Here is a 17,136-nt window from a genome sequence, read left to right on the forward strand (position 1 = left end):
AATAGACACACTACAAAATCTGCTGGAAAGCCTTCCCAGAAGAGAAGAGCCTTTTATAGTTGCAAAGTGGGGCCAGTACCATCAGTGCTGGGACAAGGTCATCTAGCACTCAGTGCAAAGATAGATGCCAGCCAGTGACCCTCCTCCCCCCAAATTGTGATATGAGTAATATGTGTCAGTAAAAATCCCCCCCCCCCCAAAAAAAAAAAAAAAAGAAATTGAGCACTAATCTGTACACTTATCCCCTAAACATAAATTTCCTTTGCAAGCCAAACTTCTCCCCAAGTAAAAATCCCCCCTCTTCCAGTACAAATCCCCCCTCCCAACTCAAATCCTCTCTCTCCCCAAAGCTCCCCTCCTCGCACAAATAGCCTACCCCTCAAATTTGCCCTCTGAGCATAAATCCTCTCCCTTCCTCCCTGCACAAATTCCCCCAAATCCCCTCTCCTAGAACTTGTCCCCCCCCCCCAAAGTTAATTTCCTAGCACAAATCACTTCAGTTATCCCTACTAGCATAAATCCTCTCCTCCAAACCCCCCTTTTTCACAGAATTTTACTCTCCTGGTACAAATCCCCTCCTCCAAATCACACCTTCGAACACACACCCTGACAGTGTCCAGGGCAGCCATCCCTCCTGCCCACCCCTTGTCCCAGCCCTAAATACCATATTGATGCCCATGAATTTGTAATAGGATGTCCAACAAACTCACATGGGTGTGATGATCAGGTGTGTGGTTGTGCCTAAACCACTGAGCTTCTAAAAGGAGGTCTACGTTTGGATTGCTTTCCAAAGGCATTTGACATGCAGTGTTTTGACACCCATAATTTCCTCACCAACACACAGCAGCTGGTTGCAGGATGTTTGTAATGCTCTCCCATTCATCTAAATGCCTTACTGCCCACCGAACATGACAGGGGCAATAGTTTTTGTTTTGGGGGGGCAGTTAGGGGATGTTAAAAATGTGTCCCAATTATGCATTTTTAACTCCCCTGCCCTAACTGCAAGATTAAACAAGCACTTATATGTATTTGTTTCCAGTTACACCTGTAGAGATCAAGGTGGTGCCTGCAACGACAATTGACCCTACAATCCTAGTGTTACAAGGAAACAGTCCAGAGTTGTGGCATAAATTGTATCTATTATATTAAAAAAATGATCATATGTAACAAATTAGCATTCCTTTTGGGCTTGTGTCAGCTCTTCATATGGCATTGAACACATCTGAGGAAATGGTAACAAAGAGAAACATTTAGAGAGAATTATGAACAAAAAAATCATGATAATAGTTTAAAGCAGAACTCACAGTTAGCATTGGCTATTTTTTATCCCTATCTTTATCCTTTTTACATTTCCTTGGTTACTTCCTGGTTTCCAGGCCTAGGAAAATGATTTCATACATCCCAAGACTCTTCAGGAGGTGTTTTCTCAACTAAGCACTTTCTCCTGCCTGCACGCCTGATCTAAGGTCCTGTTCACACTGGAAATCACAAGAATTCGCTATGCATTCTGTGCGATTCACATGCATTTTGGAAGCTCACTGCAACCACATTGCATGGTATATGTGCTACATGAATCCTCTGCCCTTACTCAAGATGGCGACAGCCAGAAATGCTAGGTTGGTGTTTTTCAAAGTGATTTGTCAAAATAAAGCATGGAGACACAGACGGATGGGGGAGTTTGCTTTGAATATTAAAAATGAATTAAATCGCTTGTATGAATAATCTCGTATAGAACAAATATTTTCCAAGATGTCCTAAAAAGAACAAAAATGTATCAAAGAAAACAAATATAGTACCTAGGCTGTGAGGTCATAGACACAAATACAAGTCAAGACCAGCACAAATTGCTTATGACTGAAGAGTATCAGAATGATTAAGCCATTCTTTTTTCCCTTTTACCTCCCCGTAAGTGGATAAAATAGATAACCAGGAACACCTTTAACCCAGGGGCGGACTGACAACTCATGGGGCCCCCGGGCAATAGGGGATCATGGGACCCATGTGTCCTTGCCCAAACTCAAAAAAGCCTATGAAAAAGGTACCAGTTTCCCAATGGTCAGTCCGCCCCTGCTTTAACCACTTGCCTACCTGGCAAATTCTGACACTTCTCTCCTACATGTAAAAATTGATTGTATTTTTTTGCTAGAAAATTACTTAGAACCCCCAAACATCATATTTCTTTTAGCAGAGGCCCTAGAGAATAAAATGATGGGTATTGCAATTTTTTATGTCGCACAGTATTTGTGCAGGGGTGCATGTGTGTCTTCTGCCTAAAAGTTATTGAAATGAATAGTCATATATCAGCACCTCTGTCTTTCCATTTTCTTTTTTTTTTTTTTTACAAATTGTATGCATCTTATTAGCAACTGGCAAGTTAGGCAGATTGAGGAACTCTGGACTCCATCTCCTACTGAGAGCCTTGTCAATGTGTTCATAGATGAATTATGAACAGTATTTGCTTCAGTTATAGATAGGTATCTGTCAGGCAGGTTCACCAATGTATTTCCTACTACAGACCCTGCCCATGTAAAGCCTTAAGGTTTTTTCTGCATTCCTAAGTAAACGACTTGACTTCAAAGCTACACACAAGTACACTATATACAATTTAAACATCCTTTAACTATGATTTTTTTTTCTACAAATTTAATTTGTAGGTATTAGCTGAAATAGAAGAAGCTGACAAACCACCTCATTCCAGCTCAGGGTTTGCGGAAAACATTACTGGTCTTGATTTAACAGAAAAAACTATGCATTCAGGTAAATTTAGGAAGTGCATAATTTGGAAAAATACTTTTGTTTGGCCTAAAATAATTTTTTTTCAAATGATATAAAATGATTATTTGTGGTAATTCCTTTTTCACACTATAGTTAGTCACCCCTAAAGTGTATATGTAGGCAAAACTTTATAGTTATGGATAAGGTAGAGAAGGGTAAAACTCCTGTAAGTTTATCTTTTGCTGTCTAGGTCTCATTGGGGAGATGTCCCTTCACTTCCTGTCTGTTGAGTGCAACACAAAGTGGATGGAAATGTCAACAAAATGGGAAAAAATTTGTAGTTTATGCTACACCTTATACCTGGCTTTGTCTACAGGGCCTAGGCAAGGGTGACATCACGCTCCTTCTGGAAAGATCCTGGGAGATACAGAGCAACTCAATCCAATAGGAAGACACTGCACTATGGATTGGAGTTACTTCTGGCACGGTATGGCTTGCTCTGAATTCCCCAGGAGTCTCCACGTAAGGACTGTGACATCAAGCCCAGTGGCGTACAAAACACAGTTAAGTATATAGTTTAACTTTTTTCATTACAGGTAACCTTTGTTCCCACTAGCACGCAGTTTGTATAGGATGGGGGATGCTTAGTACTGCAATATTAAAAACTTAAGTTTAAGGACTTATGTGTTGGTCTTTATTAAGCTGCTACCAGGGGCGGACTGACAACTCATGGGGCCCCCGGGCAATAGGGGATCATGGGGCCCCTGTGTCCTTGCCCAAACTCAAAAAAGCCTATGAAAAAGGTACCAGGGGCATCTCATGGGGCCCCCTACTGATCCCGGGCCCTCGGGCAGTGCCCGAGTTTCCAAATGGTCAGTCCGCCCCTGGCTGCTACTGTTATATTTCGTTTTTGCTTTGGATTGCTTTCATGCTGACATTTTGCACACATATGATGCCAAACAAACTGAAAGATAAATGTAGGGTTTACACATACTTTAACACACATTAATAGGATTATTTTACCTGTTTTACTTGTAAAACTACTGAAAAACGTACACATTTCCTTTGATTAACTTTTTGGATTTGTCTTTGTTGCATAGATTTGTGTTTAATAAAAATGCATTAACTGAGATTTGTAGCAGCTGCTCTGCTGCAGTATAATTCTACCAATAGCTATTTTCTGAAGTGTCTCATTGGGGATTTTGTTTTATAGGAGATGGCAGCCATGAATCTTTAGGCTTTTGTTATTTCGAAGTGGAAGAAAGCTGTAGACAAAAACTGCAGCAGTGGGAAAAAGAACAAGAGAAACATAATGAAATGAAAAGAGCTGCACTTATTGCTCAAAAGGCGGTCTTTGAGAAAGAAATCCAAGAAGAAGATGAAAAGAGAGAAAATTGGAAGAAGGAATTTGTGAAAGAGCTTTTGAGGCTGAATACCCTTCAAAAAGTAAGATCGGGCTTGAAGCACTGATTTCTGTTGCATTAAAATGTACAATGTACATCTTTTTTTACTCTTTTGTCATGTTTTCAAGAATTTTTACTAAAAGTTTCTTAGAATGAAACAAGTAGGTCTGCTCAGTGATATTGATTCATTATTCCAGAAAAATACCTTCAGATCTAAATAGTCTTGTCAGGCAAGCAGGCAAATAAAAGAGCCACAGTGAGCAAAATACAGACGTCCATAGCAACCAGTCAGTGTAACACAGAATAATAAAAATGATGACTCATTAACTTCTCTGGGCTGCTTAATTTTAGATGTTGTCCTATTAAAGTGTCACTAAAGGCAAAACCTTTTTTTTATTTTTGTATAGAGTAAAGGGGGGTTATGGCCCCATTTATGTTTTTTTGTTTTTTAGTATAACACCGGCAGCTATCCACTGCCACACCAAAAACAAACAGAAAAAGAAAAGGAAAGAGAAGTACAAAAGGAAATAGATAACAAGACCAAGAGCAGGGGTCCGAGAACACCAATACTGAGCAACATCACAACCCCAGACTAGCCGGGGGGAGCGTGGGAAAGGTCTATTGCAACCACGGCTCCCATATTTTCAAGAGTGGAGTTGTTACAGATTCTCGACATCTGTTCATTGAGCATCATAGTGGTCATACGGTCCCGCACCCCCTGAAGAGGGACAAATGGGCTCTTCCAGGCCTGAGTAATTGTTCTAGTGGCCGACTAAAAGAAATAGGAAGCCAACTTCTGCTGGTGAGCCAAGAGGCCTGGTATGGGACAATGAAGCAAAGCATACCGAGCATCCCAGCGTATGGAGAGATGGAACAAGGTGAAAAGGAGGCCAAACACACAAGACCAAAAACGAGCATGACCACCAGATATGCAATACATCACCAAGATGACCACAACCCCGAAATCATCGATCACTGCAGGCAGGGTTCGCCTGGGCCAAATGAGCCGGAACCCAATACCAACGAAAGAATACCTTGTATGCCACCTCCAGCGTGGTCGTATTAAATGAACATTTTGCTATAAGGCCCTAGTCCAGTCCTCCAGATCCACGACTGCCCCAGGTCGCGTTCCCACTGAGCGACATATGAGAGAGAAGTATGCGTCGAGCGTCTGTTCAAAGCTGCATAAAGAGGGGAAGTAAGGCCCGGGGTGCCTGGACGCTGTTGGCAAAGCAGTTCAAAGGCAGATTTCTGGAAAGCGGAAATGCCCCGCAAAGAAGTCAGCCAATGCCATAATTGAAGGTAACGAAAAAAGTCCCCCGGAGGGACATCCCGTGATTCCCGAAGAGAATTCCAAGTGGGGTTCTGTGACCTTTTGAATATACTATTATATAGTTTATAGTTTTCTAAAGACAAATGCTTTTAACAGGTGCATGCTCTGCAGTCTCCTGGTTCTGCAAATGCTGCTCCTTCAGCCCAGTGCAGGTCTCCCTTCTCAAAACAGCACCATTTACTGGTGCCTGCAGAATAGGATGTACAGGACTGACAGGTCCAGCAGACTGCAGGAAATTTTACTGCCAGATTATAGTAACAGAAATGTATAATTGATAGTAAAATTGCAATAATATGCTAACAGAAAACCTTGGTTGAAAAAAATGCATTGGCTGCTATTACTGACAACTCTGTGTATGATAGTGTACTGGTTTTTGTCAGGGACCGCCGCGGCTCCTTCCCCGGAGCACGCGCACTAGCGGCGGCTCACGCCGGGACACAAGCACCAGGTCCCGGTGGGCCGCGGCTGACAGGATGCCGCGCATGCGCAGTAGGAGCCGCGGGCGCGCCTTGGGCGACCAATGACAGCCCCGGGGCGCGTCCTGGGCGGCCAATGACAGTGCAGGGCACGATATTTAAAGATGCCCTGCACGGTCACAAGTTGCCGCAAGGTCTGACCTGTTACCTGAGTTTCCTGTGCCCTGTGAATATTGACCCGGATTGTTTGACCTTTCTGCCTGCTCCAGCTCTGACCCGGATTGTCTGACTACGCTGCCTTCTCCTGAGTTTGACCCGGATTGCCCCCTGACTACGCTGCCTTCTCCTATCCCGACCCCCGGCTTGTTTGACCATTCTGCGGACTGACCTCGATACTGACCCTGCATGTGACCTGACCACTCTCTGCATGCCGTCTCTGTACCTCGCCACCCCCCACGGTGACAACCGCCGGTTTATCCTGCCTGGTTCTGCCAGCCTCCTCACATCTGGCTCTCTTCTGGTTTACACTCATCCCTGGAGGTTCCCTCTGCCACTGGTGGTATTGCTCGGAGGTCGTGACCTGGTCCTGGTTCTGCTCCAAGTCCATCCCCACCATCAGGGGCCCTGGTGAAAATGCAGACCGGGACTTAGACTCCACGCTCCGGGTGATTCCGTCTAGTGGGCTGCCAGAGGCACCACCTGGCGGATCCGTAACAGTTTTCATACTGGTCCCCAGCTGAAATTTTAATCACTCATCCATAACATGCAGGTAGGTCGAGATTACTGACTGACCTACAGTATCTAGATGCATCTTAGTTCTAGGTCCAGGCCTCACTCCAAATCAGTAAGTAGCCAACCAAGTAGCAATTTTAGCAACAGCCCAGTACAGATTCCTATTAACTTAGCTTTACATTAGATTGTACCAGGTTAAGTTTTTTGCTATACTGAAACATCCTGTCTTTATTTCTATAGATTCTGAATGTATAATCAATTTAATAACATAGTTGCATATATCCATTTCTTTGACTAATTCATTATTCTAAAATACACATTTAAATATTATGTTTTTCAAGGAGCAACAAGAGAAACTAGATGCAGATTTAAAAAGAAAGAATGATACAGTGGCAGAAGAACTAAGATACCACCAGGTAAATAGTATATAAGTAATAAAGATGAAGGAATTTATGTTCTTTGGTGATTCTAGCTTTCAACTCAACAATTTGACCTGGATACTTGCTGAAAAATTTAAAAAATTAGGCTTCATTCACAAAGCCAACACACTCAGATAAGGATGCTAATTTTTTAAAAAGTGACAGTTAATTTCACGTCAGTGAAGTTTGAAAATTACAGTCACATGGATTCAAATCTGTGTGTAAAACTTCATGAAGTGGGCCTATTGCATGAAAACCGAACCACAGAGCATTTCCAGTGCAATAAATTCTCTCGCTCTCCTCCCTCTCTCCTCTCTTCCGCTCACCCTCACCCTCTCTCCCCCTCACTCTCTCCCTCTCTCCCCCTCTCCCTGTCTCCCCCTCACCCTCTCCCTGTCTCCCACTCTTCCTCACCCTCTCCCTGTCTCCCCCTCTCTCACCCTCTCCCTCTCTCACCCTCTCCATCTCTCTCCCTCTCTCTCTCCCTCACTCTCTCCCCCTCCCCCTCTCCCCCTCTCTCTATGTATGTATTCTATCTCACAACTATTTATTCAATCTAGATTGCTATTTTGAAAATACATATACTAAGTGATTGCAATATATAATATTGCACATTTGTAATGTCTACTAAAACCACACACATATGTAGTTTCATCAATGCATAGACTTATTTTGCTTCTAGTTTATGATTGTTTTTGTTTTTTTTGTTTTTTTCTTCTGTGTTCTTAGAACCTAATTAAAGAAATGGAAGCAGAGTTGGTAAAAGAACAAACCATCTTTGAGGAACAGAAAACCAAAGCTAGAGAATATCTAAAGGATTTACAGAATAAATCAGCTGTGAAAATCCAGGCAGCCTTTCGAGCACATCAAACATACAAAATGTACGCACCGATTCTAAGACAGAAAAAGCAGGAGTTAAAAAGAAAAGGAGAAATGCAGGAGAAAATGGATCGGGAAAGGAAAGCATTAGAGGAAAAAGTAAAGTTAAAACTTGAAGAGAAGAAATGGAAAGAGGAGGAGAAAAGGCTCAATGAGGAGATTGAGAAAAAGAAAATGGAAGAAGCCAAGAGGCTAGAACATTTGGAACTGGAGAGGAGGCAGAGAGAGTATGAGAAAAAGAAAATAGAAGAAAAACAGAGACTGGAGAAAGAAAAGATCTTAAAAGTTGAGGCGAAAAAGAAATCTGAAACTTTAATTAGCATAGATATTTCCAACAATGAAGTTATAAAGCATGAACATAGCAATCTTTGTCTGGAAGTAATTGAGAAAACCAAGGAAGACTCTTCTAAGGATGGACAAAAACAAGCAAAACTCAGTAAAATGGTTGAAAAAAATATTGAAGAGTCTTCTAAAGAAAAAATATTAACAAACCAATGTGAGGTGCAGCAACAAATAAACTTTGATGGATGTGCAATTAAGATAGAAACAATGACTGATTTGGAACCAGAAATAAAGCACAAAGAAATCATAAATAACTACTTATCTAGTATTGAAAACAGCTCTTTAGCACCTAACAGGGAGTGTGAAGAGAAGCAGGGCAATGGAGCATGTGCCATGGCTTATCAAATAGCCAGGATACAAACACCTTTACCAAAGGAGACTGTGGAGGTCATATGCAGTGAAGCTGCACAAGTTGGACAAATTAGAGAAAAGAACATAGGAAATGGCCTTCAAAATAAGTCTCCAGCTTTACCTATGACCTCAAGACTTTTTGTTTTACCAGATCACATTGAGGAGAAGAGGTTAACTTGGATGAAATCTTGTAAGCCGTGGTCCACAATTTTGAGAGAAAACCAAAATAATAATGTCATTAGAAAGACAAGGCAAAGGAAAAGCTCAGCAGCAAAAAACATCCCTCCAATAAATGCAGCCCTCATCCTGAAAAATGGTCCATGGAATGACCTGCAACAGGTAAGACTTTTCACATTTTAAAGTTAACTTGTACCTTAAATTAATTATTGCAATTAATAGTGTAGTGCCCTCCTAGGTAGCTAGAGGGAGCTAGAATCAAATTTTCTGTTATGAGCTGGATAGCAGCCCAGATGCAATAGTCAGAGGGAGGTCAAATTGTAGTAAGGGCTGAGAGTCTCTGCAGACCAGCCCCTCTGGAATTTCCCCCTGCTCTAGAAACTTTAGAGAAAGGTCTAGAAGCAGTGGGTTGATCTGAAGGGTGGCTGCTTTGTATTCTTGGGGGATCTTAGCCAATCCCCCACAGGAGGCTTGGCAAGGGGCCAGGACAACATTTAAGAGTAGCTGAGCCTGCTCAGCAAAGGGAGGGGAGAAAGAGGGGAGAGTTGGAGGAGAGTTTCAAAGGAAATTGGAGAAGTAGGCTGGAGCTCAGGAGCCTTTTTAGAGGGCCAAGATGGGAGAAGGGCTCACCTACAGGGGGAGGAACTGGACAGGAAGAAAGCTTGCACCCTCACCGGCCCCTCGAGAGAGGACCACCTGTGTAGCAGAGGAGGAGCGGTCCAGCTAGAAGGCTTGGTAGCAACCACCAAATCATTAGCAGCACAGGAGAGGGACAAGTGAGTAAACTCTGGTGGGAAACCAGATTAGCACCCTGCTGGGACTATCTTTCTTTTAAAGTAGCAGGACAAGATCCCCTGTCCAGGGATTTCCTTAAGGCAGCCAGATCGAGGAATATTTGGGGTCTGGAGAGGTACACTGGGAGATGCTGGCTAGCTCTCCCACAGAGGATGTGTTGCAGTAGACTTGTTACTAGTTCCCGGAAGTTGTCCTCAATTCTACAGTTCCATTGGGCATCTTACATACCCCTTTCCCCATCCAAGTTGATATCCCCCTAATGAAATATTAAGAGACACGCTTAAGGACTGATTTCTGACTCCTGGATGCAAGTCGTTGTGGAAATGCATGTTGCCTGGCTGTGCAGGACTATAGGGGGACCCGAACAATCCAGCAACTCCTAAGTGGGTAGTGCTACAATAATATACCTGTGTGCATCATGAAGTGCAAGAACATACATTATTGTAAACTTCTAGAATAAGCTTCTGGAAACACCTCAGCACAACCCAGTGTTTTCCGTTTTATTCAGCTTAGTATGAAATATTGCATGTACAGTATTTCATGTTTACCTCTTGCAGCTAGCAGGTGGAAAGGTCTAGATTACAGCTTTAGCTGTTCTTCAGAGTAATGCACTACTATGTTCTGTTTTGACCAAAAAACAGATAAAGATCAGACTTTATCTGTATCAGACGCATTCAGCTGAATTGCCCCTGTATCTATCCTAGCAGATATCAAGCTCTCTATCCTATCCTATTAGTGTATTGTACAGGGGCAATAAAATGAGTGTAATGAATATACACGGGACATAACAATATGTTTGTAAATGAAATGTTTTATTTAGGTAAAGAAAAAAATATACAAAACTGTTTGCATACTTGTAAACCTTCCAAAAGATATTTGGCTGAGACAAGTGTGCTTTTTTTTAAATTAAACTGTATGTAAAGCCATTTTTTTGTTTCGGATAGAGTAGGGAATAGTTAAGACATCTGTCAGGAATTGTTTGTGCTGTCTTTGTCCTGTCAGGGAGATTTCTGTTCACTTACCATCTCAGAACTGGAAGTAATAAGAAATCTATCCAGAGTGAGGGTAAAGCCCTTCTTGTCACAGGAACTAATGTTCGTAATGGAAGATTTTCCTATTATTCCTGTGACAACTGTCAAATTTTTATTTGCTCATTTCCATGCTGGAGACAGTGGCCACCAGGTCAGACAGAGAGAGTGATGCCCTGATGTCTCCTCACCATCTGTTTTACCCCTAAAAAGTGGCACTATCATGCCGCAGTGAACACAGTTCAGTTGAATTGTCAGTTGGTCATATTTGATAACCAGTACTGCTCAGAAAATATGATGGGGGAGATAATTTTGTGTAATCACCTCTACTGTTATTGTAGCTTAAGGGATTGCTGTTTCAGGGGTGGAAAAAATGTCTCTCAAATGTGTGTTTTTACTACCTCCCAACCAGGGTGGACTGACAACTCAGGGGGCCCCCGGGCAATAGGGGATTATGGGGCCCCTGTGTCCTTGCCCAAACTCAAAAAAGCCTATGAAAAAGGTACCAGGGGCATCTCATGGGGCCCCCTACTGACCCCGGGCCCTCGGGCAGTGCCCGAGTTTCCAAATGGTCAGTCCGCCCCTGCTCCCAATCGCAAGTGTGAACATAGCCTTATGATTTTTGGTCACGGTGAGTTTGTTTAAATATATATATAGGATATAAAATGTCTACACACACCTGGTTTTTGTGATATAAAAAAATGAGACAAAGATAAATAATTTCAGAACTTTTTCCACCTTTAATATAACCTATAAACTAAACAACAATCTGAAATCTTTTAGGTGGAGGGAAGTAAAAAAAAAAACTAAAATAATATGGTTGCATAAGTGTGCACACCCTTAAACTAATACTTTGTTGAAGCACCTTTTGATTTTATTACAGCACTCAGTCTTTTTGGTTATGATTATCAGCATGGCACAGGGGCGGACTGACCATTTTGAAACTTGGGCACTGCCCAAGGGCCCGGGGTCAGTAGGGGGCCTCATGAGATGCCCCTGGTACCTTTTTCATAGGCTTTTTTGAGTATGGGCAAGAACACAGGAGCCCCATGATCCCTTATTGCCTGGGGGCCCCATGAGTTGTCAGTCTGCCCCTGGCATGGCACATCTTGACTTGGCAATATTTGCCCACTCTTGCTTACAAAAACACTCCAAATCTGTCAGATTGTGAGGGCATCTCCTGTGCACTGCCCTCTTCAGATCACCCCACATATTTTTGATTGGATTTGGGTCTGGGTTCTTGCTGTGCCATTGCAAAACAAAGAAAAACAGCCCCAAAGCATGATGCTGCCACCACCATGTTTCACTGTGGGTATTGTGTTCTTTTGGTGATGTGCAATGTTGTTTTTGTGCCAAACATATGTTTTGGAATTATGGCCAAAAAGTTCAACCTTGGTTTCATCAGACCATAACACATTTTCCCACATGCTTTTGTGAGACTTCAGATGTGTTTTTACAAGATTTAGCCGGGCTTGGATATTTTTCTTCATAAGAAAAGGCTTCTGTCTTGCCAATCTACCCCATAGCCCTGACATATGAAGAATACGGGAGATTGTTGTCACATGTACCACACAGCCAGTACTTGCCAGATATTCCTGCAGCTCCTTTAATGTTGCTGTAGGCCTCTTGGCCGCTTCCCAGACCAGTTTACTTTTCATCTTTTCATCAATTTTGAAGGGATGTCCAGTTCTTGGTAATGTCACTGTTGCGCCATATTTTCTCCACTTGATGATGACTATCTTCACTATGTTCCATGGTATATCTAATGCCTTTGACATTCTTTTGTACTTTTCTCCTGACTTTGGGTTATATTGCTGTAGAATTTTCTGAGACACATATAGTACTTATTTAGTGTCTATAGGCGATTTTGCTTGTGATTTAAAGAGCTGGCAAAGTAAAAAATAAGTGTGATTTTATTTTATCACACAATGGCTTAAAATAACAATGTAAAGCATATCATGAACAGTTCCATGTAGATAAAACAGGAAATATCAAAGCAGAACTTTAAAGATGTGTCACCCTTATTCTCATGGCCAACTGTCTCATGTGCTCTTCCATGTGGAGCTTGATCTTCAGAGTCTTTGGGAAGAAACGCAGAAGTAGAGACAGAAGTGACCAGTTCTTGTTTTAGAGAATGCACCTGTTCCAGTCTGTCACTTCTGTGATTATCCATAGCATCTTCATGCCATGTTTGTGTGTGTCTGTCAGCTTCAGTGTGTATGGGTATGTGTGTCCCTGTCCGTGTCTTAGGATGCCTTTTTATGATGTTTGTAAGCGTCATAAATTGTGATCTTAGAATCTTGTATGGCAAACAATACTGCTTAGCAGAGTAATTTCATTGAAGGAAGGGGATGTTACATATATGGTCTTTTGATTGACAAGCCCATATGTAATGACCATAATAAACTGGTGATGTTGCATCAGTCTGCTCATGTTTAAATGATAATATAAATTAAGAATGCATCTTTACAACATCTCAATAATGTTGTATAACCAGAAATCTACGTATGTAACAATATTACCAACTTATAAATCAAACTAAATGCACACAGATACTATTAGAATACATTATATCATACTTATACTATTTTGGTTACTCTGTGACATTCTACACTAGAGTCTTCTAACTAGCTATGCCCTATTATAGAATACTTAGCTCTCAGCTGGTTAGTTCAGCTAACTAACTCCTATCTCAGCTTACCTGAAGAAATTAACACTATCACTGGTTCAAGGAGGCCATTCACACATTTTAATATTAATTATGATTAATCATAAAAACCAAATATTTTGCAAGCTTGCCATCAATATAAGTGCTGACTTATGAATTTGATATAATAATATTTATCAATTGCTGACTACAGGAGATTTAGACACTGAAGCATGCTGATAGTGAGAGGGGTTACCTTAGGCTGGCCTACAGTTTGTTAGCCAGGTTTTTTCTTTTGCTATTAGGTTAGACATCCTTTCTACAGCCCTTCTGTGTTAGGACTAACTTTATTTTTGCTAGCACTTTTTTTTTCTACTTAAATTTTTTTTTTTTTCGTGAAGTCTCTTCTCTATACTGCTGTTAAAGCTTTGTCTCGTCAATTGCAGATATAGACTGAAAGTGGCCTTGAGCACTGGGCTCCATGTAGAACACTTTCCAGACGTTGTTCTGGTAAAAGTTAGCTGCAGTTGCCCACTTTCCAGGTTCAGAGCCATTGCTATTGCTCAGTGTTTGCCGTGTCTCTGAACTTGGTCAGGTTGGACACCCTGACCAAGTTATTTAGGTCACTTAGCACTTTTAATCCCCATTTTTGCTGTGGAAGGGGTTAATGTTGTGGAACTGAGTGCTGACATCATCTGCTGAGTGGATCATCATGCATGTGTGCTCTCTCCTGTTTTAAAAAAAAGGAACTTCAGTCTGTTCTTGCTGCCTGCTTACAGTAACTGTGGTTTGATCTGTTAGGTTGCTGTATTGCCAAGCAACTGCAACATGTCTGATTCAAGACATGGGGGGGGGGTGCAGTCCCACTGTCCTGGGCATTCTGCTAATGGTTCTGGAGCTATTACTGCAAGTTTCAGATGGCTGCAGAATCAGCAGCCAGAAATCATGTTATCTTCTGATCTTAGAGTCTGTTCCATCCTCAGAGTCCTCTTTGGTTCTGTCTGGTGTAACTGGGTCCTTTCTTCTTTTGGCTATGTTTTGACCACGATCGTGCAAGATTTTATGACCCAAATTACCCAGTTATTTGCTGACCCAGATCACAGAGGCTACAAGCGAGCTTGGCTTTTATTAATGCAATGTGCACTAATTTGAAGCTAGTCTGTGTTAGAATTGATTCAAACATGTTCGGTGTGTATTGAAGCTCAGGTTTCAAAGCTTATTGACACAGTAGTTGTTAACTGGTTCATGTCAGGTTCACATCAGGTTCAGGACAGGATTAGCTCTCCGCATATATGTGAACCAGCACTTTAGTCTGTAGTCTGATCAGTGTATTGCTTCTGCTAGTGCTGTTTCCAGTCGTGAGTCATTTAACATTCCAAATACTGCAAACACTTTCCCTTTACAACTACTTTTTCAACTAAGTCTTTATTAAAATGGGAAACCTCCTGGTTCCTCCAAATGCTTATGGGTCTTGTATCAGTTTAGTGAGAATACTATACAGAAGTGGTATATTCCTCTGTTGATCGAGCAGTGTCCTGCCTTAGCAGGGTGCTTACCCTTCTGGCAGAAGATGCACCCAGCCGATAAGTGGTTGGAAGCCCTTTCTAGAGCTCTGTTCTTGTTGGTGGGCCCTGCCCTTCACATGAATCTGAATGTGACCTTATTTTGTCAAACTGTGTTTCATTGGATAAAGTCCTTTTAAGAAATATCTGACTACTGCCAAGTTTGATCTCTCCTTCAAAGAATGCGTGGAGCTGTAGTGTACCATTTCAACTGTGCCAGAGACCTCCTGTCTCATTCCTCGCATATGTCTCATGTCTATTATATGCGTAGGGCACTTTGACTAAAGTGTTGAACCTTATATAATAAAAAAAAACAAAAGATTAGCTGATCTCCATTTAACCCTCTTGGTTCTTCTGGATTAAGGCGCTATTGCCCCAGTTACTATGGCACACCCCTAGATCCGCCCACTCTGAAAACACCCCCCAGATAGCTTCCCCCCAGATTCCTCCACTCTGATCACACCCCCAGATACACCCCTTCCCCGATTCCTCCACCCTGGTCACACCTCCAGCTGCAGCAACCAGCGGGGAGCCTCCTCCACCCTGATTTTCTCCTCTATCTGCCCCTCCGGTCTGAGCCCCCACTCCCACCCCATAGAGCGTGGTGCTAACTGCCTGCACGCACTCGGAATCGGGATGCGCCAACTGCTCCGCCCTTCTCTGCATGCTTGGATCTGTTCTCCCTACTTTCTTGGTGACAGTGGCTAAACAGCAGATAAACTAAAACCTTTTAGTTTGCCTGCAGGGGTCAGGTATTTTAAAAATCCAAATCTCCAGCAAGTGGCTGGGGATTTGGATTTTAACCCCCCCCCCTCCACGCTGCCGTCCTTTGGTGGCTGCTTGGGCTGCCTTATGGAGGTGCAGACCCTGTCTACGCCCCTTTAAATGTTGTGCCCAGGGCAACCACACAAGCTTTTCCCCCACGCTACGCCACGGAGGACACAAAATATTAAAGCAGTCTGAAAGTAATCCAAAATCCTCCTGCGCTACAAATGGCAAACAACTAACATAAAGCTGCCAGCACTCACCTACTAATACCTAGTGCAGTGTGAACCCCATAAATAAATAAATAAATAGTGTGGCACTCAAAATAAATAAATAAATACATATAGATACAAATAAGTGACCAATTCATATAATAAATCTTAAAAAACCCCACAACTAGCATCAACTAAAATTGGTTAGATGATAATATAAAACTCAAGTGATCACACTTTAAGTAAATCTAGTGTCTCAAATAAATATCGTGCTTAAAAATGACAAAATAGTGACCAAATAGTGTAACAACCTATGTATAGATAATATGTGCTAAAGTGCCAAAAATTAGTGCAGAAAAATAAATGTCCAATTCTTCTAAAAATCAATATAGACAATGTCCATCAAGTGATAAATAAATTCATGCAATATATAGTGATAATCAATTGGTGATTTGTGCCAAAATCTTCTCCAAACAGTGGCTAGATTTCCTCCTCACCTCCTCCCTGCAACCCCTAAGGGCCAACAGGCTTGCAGGATCAACCTGGATCCTAAAATCAAACTTTTAACATTGTTAAAAGACTGAGAGCGCACATGTTGACCTCCCAGATGCAGGTCTTGCTGCTGCATGGGTTCATCAATGAACAAGCTTGGACAAGAACTTATCCCAGCTTCAGCTTTAGTGAATCTAGCTTGCCTTCTTCATCATCATCAAGTGTACCCACACATCGGTGAGGAGGGAGGACTGCTAAGGATTGTGAGTTATGCTACTTCATATCTTTTAATAAAGGAGTCATATAATACTACACTTAGAGGGTATTTTCTTTCTTGGCTCACTGGATTGGTGAGCCACTGTTCTCCAGAGACACCTTGGCTGAATAAGGGAAATAGGAGGCCCATAAAGAAATCCAATGAAGGAGGAAAGTTGCTGGCCCATTTGATTTTAGGATCCAGGTTGATCCTGCAAGCCTGTTGGCCCTTAGGGGTCGCAGGGAGGAGGTGAGGAGGAAATCTAGCCACTGTTTGGAGAAGATTTTGGCACAAATCACCAATTGATTATCACTATATATTGCATGAATTTATTTATCGCTTGATGGACATTGTCTATATTGATTTTTAGAAGAATTGGACATTTATTTTTCTGCACTAATTTTTGGCACTTTAGCACATATTATCTATACATAGGTTGTTACACTATTTGGTCACTATTTTGTCATTTTTAAGCACAATATTTATTTGAGACACTAGATTTACTTAAAGTGTGATCACTTGAGTTTTATTTTTGATACACTATTATCATCTAACCAATTTTAGTTGATGCTAGTTGTGGGGTTTTTTAAGATTTATTATATGAATTGGTCA

At 41.8% G+C, this 17,136-nt stretch overlaps 1 protein-coding gene across 1 annotated transcript in view; it reads left to right on the forward strand.

The window, feature by feature from the left end:
• The window catches only part of LRRIQ1 (leucine rich repeats and IQ motif containing 1), a 238,741-nt gene that overhangs the window by 16,861 nt on the left and 204,744 nt on the right, over positions 1-17,136 (forward strand). Inside the window, exons 4-7 of the mRNA XM_089652370.1 lie at positions 2,655-2,757; positions 3,929-4,161; positions 6,941-7,015; positions 7,748-8,929. Of these exons, the coding sequence (XP_089508496.1) occupies positions 2,655-2,757; positions 3,929-4,161; positions 6,941-7,015; positions 7,748-8,929 (1,593 nt within the window). The remainder of the gene's footprint in view (positions 1-2,654; positions 2,758-3,928; positions 4,162-6,940; positions 7,016-7,747; positions 8,930-17,136) is intronic.

This window comes from Staurois parvus, unplaced genomic scaffold (genome assembly GCF_062004578.1).
Source record: "Staurois parvus isolate SC_StPar_1 unplaced genomic scaffold, SC_StPar_1.0 ptg000025l, whole genome shotgun sequence".
In the NCBI taxonomy this organism is placed as follows: Eukaryota; Metazoa; Chordata; class Amphibia; order Anura; family Ranidae; genus Staurois; species Staurois parvus.